Below are 7,500 nucleotides of genomic sequence, written 5' to 3'. Positions count from 1 at the left end.
CGCTAGCCCCCTAACTAGCCATACCCTGTTGTTGTTGTTGTGGTGTGTGTGTGTGTGTGTGTGTGTGTGTGTGTGTGTGTGTGTGTGTGTGTGTGTGTGTGTGTGTGTGTGTGTGTGTGCTTGTATAGCTATCTTAGTGTGAACCAATTTGAGTTTTATACCTGGGAACTGAGAGGAGCATTTTAGCAAAGTGAGATTGACGGTGAGAAAGTGACATTTGGCTGGTCCTCACATTCTCACACACCTTTGACGGGCTGTTTGAAGGTTAGGTCTTAGGTTGGAATTGGGTTGAGGTTAGGCTTAGGGTTAGGCATGTAGTTGTGGTGGTTAAGGTTAGGGTTAGGGGCTACGGAATGCTGGCTTGTGTGTGTGTGTGTGTGTGTGTGTGTGTGTGTGTGTGTGTGAGTGCAGTAGTAGAGAGTCACACTGCTAGACACATGGCACAAACGCAACAACACCTGAGAGCGACTGCCTTCTGAAAACGTTTCTTTCTGTCTCTGTCTTGAGAGTGAACTTTGTGTATGTGTTTGTGTATGTGTAACGGCGTTGTGTTGGTGGTACTTGCAGCAACCCATGTTAAGGGCTTGCCCAGGGGTGGATTCGAACTGCCGACCTTCGGCTTACGGGACGGACACGCTAACCACTGCACCAAGAGAGCTACCTCCCTTGGCGGAGCTGATTAACGTGCTTTTATACTGGGGGAGTGAGTTTAACCAACCTACTCGCTACCACTCGGGACTCACGAGGAATCGGCGCTGATTCACTTCGGTTACATACTGTATGTGTGTGTGTGTGTGTGTCTTTGTGTCTTTTCAGTGTTGCGAGTGAACTTTGTGTGTGCGCCCCACCACCCGTCTGAACGAGCGAGTCGGTCGAGGAGAGGGGACGCCAGGAGGACGGGGGAGGCCGAGGCGAGGGCGAGGACGAGGACGGGTGTGTGTGACACCTGCCCGACGCCGGGAACTAGTGACATGCGGGACAGCAGGAACGTGACAAACGCCACAGCACCGGCGGACGCGCGCTGGTTCATGTGCGAGACCGACGTGGACATGGCAGAAGTGCACGCCAACGACTCGCTGTCGGGTGGGTTTCTGTCGTCATTCTGCAGATAAGAAATGCAATATAAATAGTACTGTGAGATAATCATCCCATCCCTTATCCATAGGCAATACTTTAAAATAACCGTACATTAATTAACGTTAATTAACAGCATTGACTTTGAGCTTGCTCTAACCTTGGCCTCGTGTGACCTCACGTCTCAACCCAACAACAATACCTTAGTTGCCATGAACACCATTAGTAAATGATTACTAGACACACGAGTTAACGGTTAGTTCACGCTTATTAAGAAATTAATTTACCCTTAATGAATGCACCCTTATTGTAAAGTGTTACCTACTGTATCATCCATCTATTCATCTGCCCATGCATCCATCATCCATCCTTCCCTCCACCCGCAGGCCCAGAGGCAAGTCTGGAGGTGTCAGTGAAGGTTCGGCTGGGAGGCGCCGGCTTCGTCAATTTCACCCTGTACAGCCACCACAACCACAGCTCTCTGTACCTCGCTCCGCCCGAGGAGGAGGAGGGACCAGGGGAAGATGATGGACAGAGGGAGGCGTGCTACTGCTGTCTGCCCGCCTCCTCCGCGTCGACCAATCGCAGCCGCCGCTGTCTCCTCCGGCTGAGCAATCGAACCGTTTGGACTGCAGCAGTGAGGGGACAGCTGCCATGGAAACGGACACAGAAAGGTTGGTGTCAGGACGAGAGGAGAGGAGAGGAGAGGAGGGGAGAGAGGAGAGAGGGTGAGAGAGGGGAGGATATGAGGAGAGAGGAGGAGAGGGGAGGAGGAGAGGAGATGGGGAGGATATGAGGAGAGGAGAGGAGAGGAAGAGAGGGGAGGAGATGAGGAGAGGAGATGGGTAGAGGGGATGGGGAGGAGGAGAGGAGGGGAGGAGAGGGGAGGGGAAGGGATGGGGAGAGGGGAGGAGAGGAGTGGAGAGGAGGAAATTAGATACATTTTCATAATGGGTAAAACAGATTCCATTTCATTCAACCCTGCCCAGTCCCTCAGTCAGCAATTGAGTCATTTTATTCAATAGAAATAATTTCACTCAGCTCTCCACCTTCCTGACTTCAGTTTCGCTCTGTTTTGGTGACTCTCAGTCTGTTCCTTCACTACACTGTGCTGTGCTACTACACTACACTACACTACACTGTGCTGTGCTACTACACTACACTACACTACACTACACTACACTACACTGTGCTGTGCTACTACACTACACTACACTACACTACACTGTGCTGTGCTGTGCTACTACACTACACTACACTACCCTACACTACACTACACTACACTGTGCTGTGCTACTACACTACACTACACTACACTACCCTACACTACACTACACTACACTACACTGTGCTGTGCTACTACACTACACTACACTACACTACACTGTGCTATGCTACTACACTACACTACACTACACTACACTACACTACACTGTGCTGTGCTACTACACTACACTACACTACACTACACTGTGCTGTGCTACTACACTACACTACACTACACTACACTACACTACACTACACTACACTGTGCTGTGCTACTACACTACACTACACTACACTACACACTACACTACACTGTGCTGTGCTACTACACTACACTACACTACACTACACTGTGCTGTGCTACTACACTACACTACACTACACTACACTACACTGTGCTGTGCTGTGCTACTACACTACACTACACTACACTACACTACACTACACTGTGCTGTGCTACTACACTACACTACACTACACTGTGCTGTGCTACTACACTACACTACACTACACTACACTACACTACACTAAACTGTGCTGTGCTACTACACTACACTACACTACACTACACACTACACTACACTACACTGTGCTGTGCTGTGCTACACTACACTACACTACACTACACTGTGCTGTGCTACTACACTACACTACACTACACTACACTACACTGTGCTGTGCTGTGCTGTGCGGTCAGCCAGACTTTGACAGACTGATAAATTTAATACATCTTAATTCACTGTATCTCCATAGGCTCTATTGATTTTGGCTTGGTTTCTGTCTGCTTGGCTCTCCCCCTCTCTCTCCCCCGTGTCGGCTCTCCCCCTCTCTCTCCCCCATCTCCCCCGTGTTGGCTCTCCCCCTCTCTCCCCTGTGTCGGCTCTCCCTCTCTCTCCCCCATCTCCCCCGTGTTGGCTCTCCCCCTCTCTCCCCCGTGTCAGCTCTCCCCCTCTCTCCCCCTCTCTCTCCCCCTCTCTCCCCCGTGTCGGCACTTCCCCTCTCTCCCCCGTGTCGGCTCTCCCCCTCTCTCCCCCGTGTCAGCTCTCCCCCTCTCTCCCTCTCTCTCTCCCCCTCTCTCCCCCATGTCGGCACTTCCCCTCTCTCCCCCCCCGTGTCGGCTCTCCCCCATGTCGGCTCTCCCCCTCTCTCTCCCCCATGTCGGCACTTCCCCTCTCTCCCCCGTGTCGGCTCTCCCCCTCTCTCTCCCCCCCGTGTCGGCTCTCCCCCTCTCTCCCCCATGTCGGCTCTCCCCCTCTCTCTCTCCCCCGTGTCGGCTCTCCCCCTCTCTCTCCCCCGTGTCGGCTCTCCCCCTCTCTCTCCCCCGTGTCGGCTCTTCCCCTCTCTCTCCCCCCGTGTCGGCTCTCCCCCTCTCTCTCCCCCGTGTCGGCTCTCCCCCTCTCTCTCCCCCCGTGTCGGCTCTCCCCCTCTCTCTCCCCCGTGTCGGCTCTCCCCCTCTCTCTCCTCCTTGTCGGCTCTCCCCCTCTCTCTCCCCCGTGTCGGCTCTCCCCCTCTCTCTCCCCCTCTCTCTCCCCCTCTCTCTCCCCCGTGTCGGCTCTCCCCCTCTCTCTCCCTTGTGTCGGCTCTCCCCCTCTCTCTCCCTTGTGTCGGCTCTCCCCCTCTCTCTCCCCCTCTCTCCCCCTTGTCGGCTCTCCCCCTCTCTCTCCCCCGTGTCGGCTCTCCCCCTCTCTCTCCCCCGTGTCGGCTCTCCCCCTCTCTCTCCCCTGTGTCGGCTCTCTCTCCCCCTCTCTCTCCCCCGTGTCGGCTCTCCCCCTCTCTCTCCCCCGTGCCTCGAGCTACCACTAAGTAATACTTTCCAGTATCACGCTGAAGGCTTGACATCATCTCACTTTCATATTTGCTGCCCCATTTTCACCATCTCCACTCCAATATTCTGCCTCCATCTTATGTTCCTCCCCCCCCTCACAGCCTCAGTACACGACATCACTTTCTGTCGCGCTCCTTATCTCTTACTACTGTCTGTCTCTCTTTACTCCCAGCTCTTCTTCTGCCTTTTCATTACTGTCTGTCTCTCTTTACTCCCAGCTCTTCTTCTGCCTTTTCATTATCTGTCTCTTTTCATATCCCCCCCGTTGCTTCTCTCCTCTCACTTGCTGCACCAATTACATCTCTGTGTCTGTTTCTCTTCTTTTTGAGTTGGTGAATCATATGCATGCTACTTTTTACTGTCTCTCTCTCTCTCTTTCTCTCTCTGTGTCTCTGTGTCTCTCTTTCTCTCTCTCTCTCTGTCTCTACCCAATATGGGTTAATGTTCTTTCAAACTTTGTGGAGCTGTGAATAGGAATAAGTTAACTTTGCATATAAAAAGTACTGGAAACCAACATATATATATTTTTAATGTTAAAAACTTTTTTCTTTCTGATTTTTCCACATTTCCCTCCCAATTATACTTGGCCAATTTATCCCCATGCTGCCCTATCGGCTGCCCCGGTCACTGCTCCACCCTCTGCTGATCTGGGGAGAGCCGAGACTAGCACCATGCTTCCTCCGACACATGCGCATTGGCCAGCCGCTTCTTTTCACCTGACAGGGGGGCGGGGGGCTTCACTGGTAGGACGTAGCACGTAGGAGGATCACACTATTCCCACCAGTTCCCTTCCACCCTGACCAGGCGCCCCGACCGACCAGAGGAGGCGCTAGTGCAGCGACCAAGACACATACCCCCAATCCTGCTTCCCACCCTCAAGCACAGCCAATCGTGCCTGTATGGACGCCCGACCAAGCCGGAGGTAACACGTGGATACGAACCTGCAACCCTTGTGTTGGTAGGCAGGGAATCTACCCCTACACTAGGGCTCAAAAACCAGGCTTAAAACCAAGTTTTGACCACAATGTGTCAGTTTCAGTGTTGTTGTGCTCGTTGTCTTTTAGTTCTTTGCTTCAGCTGTAATGTTCTAGAAATCTGTCCAGTAGTCCATAGTGGTCAGTTTTATTGTTGGATGCTGCCTGACCATTTTGGACTTACGCCGTCTTCTCTGCCAAAATATCAGGGACCACAATGGAAATAAGTCCATGACTTTATTGTGCCTGACAATTCTTAAACCTATATAATGCATTTGTATTATTGCTTTTTCTTATTCTCAAATTAAAATCAAATCTCTCTCTTCCTCCAGATGAGTGGTGGTGTATGTACAGGCTGCTCTGGCTGGCTCTGCTGTGTGTGGTGCTGCTGACTGTAGCCACCACCGTGGTGGGTCAGATCTACCAAGGGAGGCGCTGCTGCAGTGAGACACACGCACACGCACACGCACACACACACACACACACACACACACACACACACACACACACACACACACACACACACACACACACACACACACACACACAGAGACACACACACACACAGAGACACACACACACACACACACACACACACACACACACACACACAAACGCACACTGGGCGGCCGGTCTTTGAAGTGACCTGTGAACTCTCCCTTTCCTCTCCTTTTGTCAGAAAAGCCCAAGGTGTGTCCTGTCCGCCGCTGCGACATCGGTCATCGCTCGGATGGTAAAGGAAATATACAGTCATTTTGCCTATGACATCATCACACATGCTCCCTTTTAATATAATAAGAAGATAGATGTGCACATACATTTGTCTTCTCCTAACAGCGTCTGCTCTCCCATTAGCAAACTGCTCAGGTACTTCAGCTGCTCCACTGCACATTGCTTGTTCCATTGCTTTTGACAAATCGATCCACACGTCTCTCTCTTGTTGTGATAGTGATTAATTGCAATGTGTAATAATGATCATTGTGATATATGTTCCGATAGAAGAGAAGCACACGGATGTGACCCCTCCAAAAGGTACATGTCTCCGGTGCATTGCACTGCAAAACGCTTTATGCTTTTAAATGTGGTAGATTGTCCGAATGTCAAACATGGTAATGACTCACTGACGATTATATATTGTCCAATAGGGATGGGCCTTCTTCACTCCTCTGGGTCCCACTATTGGTCAGGTCAGTTCCTAACCGCACGTACGCACACACACACACACACACACACACACACACGCACGCGCGCGCACACACAGAGTTTAGATCAAGTTGTTTGATTAAAACCAAGCTGACAACACTGTACTGTTTTTCTTTTAAATGGACAGGACTATCACCCATTGAAGAAGTTGAGACAGGTAAATTGAACATGTGATTTCAGTAGACACCACAGAGAACAAGGTTGTGTGTGTGTGTGTGTGTGTGTGTGTGTGTGTGTGTGTGTGTTAATGGTATCCATGTGTTGTGTACCTCTCAGACACTCTGCTGGCTGGAGATATGGGCCATCAGCCGCATGACATCACTGGAGGCTGTAATGGTAAACTAGCAGCTATTGGAACAATGATTAAAAAAAAACTGAATGTTTGTCCTAGCTGTCCATACAGCGGATTACCTTTCAATGTTTATTTTTGTGTTTGAAATGTACGTTTTGTTTCCATTGAGGACCATAATGGAAGTGTTTCCTAAAATAGGTTATTATAAGTCACAGACAGCATTAGCTGCATCATCACGTTTTAGCTTTCATCTGGTTCCATGTCTGTTTGGCTATAGTCACTCAGGATGGTAACGCATCTTTACTCGAGCTGTAAAATGGACCACAAGCTGCTCCACCCTGACCCCTCCTCCTCCCTCTCGTCTGCCCACTCCAATCTGTTCATCCTTCCATCCTCGCCTCCAGCCCACCTGCATCACAGAGGCCATCCGCCCACCTCGTCCCCCAGGCCCAGTGAGATGCTGCCCGCTGAGGAGCAGGCCCAGTGAGACGCTGCCCACCTCGTCCCCCAGGCCCAGTGAGACGCTGCCCGCTGAGGAGCCCAATAGAAACGGACAGAGCGAAAATAAAGGAACACTTTTGATGGTTAAAACGTGTTTATTGTCGACGTCTCATCATCCGACAGTCTAAGGGCACTTCATTAGAGGGGGCAGACTTTACATCAGCAAACAATCCAAGCCTAAATAAGAATGAATAATATAATAATAATATAATGAATAGGCTCCCAGACATTTTAAAGCCCACATTAGAAATCATTCTGTATTCCACTCATATCTGATCACCAGGTTTACCCAAATTGGCTAGAGCTAAAAACCCATTAGACAAGTATGAGCTTCAGGGCTATCATCAATGTTTTTCTAACGGGGG

At 50.7% G+C, this 7,500-nt stretch overlaps 1 protein-coding gene across 1 annotated transcript in view; it reads left to right on the top strand.

Moving 5' to 3' along the window:
• Positions 1-7,500, top strand: part of LOC310774683 (uncharacterized protein) — a 13,011-nt gene that overhangs the window by 2,274 nt on the left and 3,237 nt on the right. Inside the window, exons 2-9 of the mRNA XM_083634796.1 lie at positions 817-1,083; positions 1,461-1,748; positions 5,472-5,582; positions 5,819-5,872; positions 6,139-6,171; positions 6,285-6,326; positions 6,470-6,499; positions 6,619-6,678. Coding sequence (XP_083490922.1) covers positions 817-1,083; positions 1,461-1,748; positions 5,472-5,582; positions 5,819-5,872; positions 6,139-6,171; positions 6,285-6,326; positions 6,470-6,499; positions 6,619-6,678 — 885 coding nt within the window. The remainder of the gene's footprint in view (positions 1-816; positions 1,084-1,460; positions 1,749-5,471; positions 5,583-5,818; positions 5,873-6,138; positions 6,172-6,284; positions 6,327-6,469; positions 6,500-6,618; positions 6,679-7,500) is intronic.

This window comes from Poromitra crassiceps (genome assembly GCF_964638095.1).
Source record: "Poromitra crassiceps genome assembly, chromosome: 4".
Taxonomy (NCBI): domain Eukaryota; kingdom Metazoa; phylum Chordata; class Actinopteri; order Beryciformes; family Melamphaidae; genus Poromitra; species Poromitra crassiceps.
Note: the sequence above shows the minus strand (reverse complement) of the source record. Positions and strands in the feature narration are given on the sequence as shown.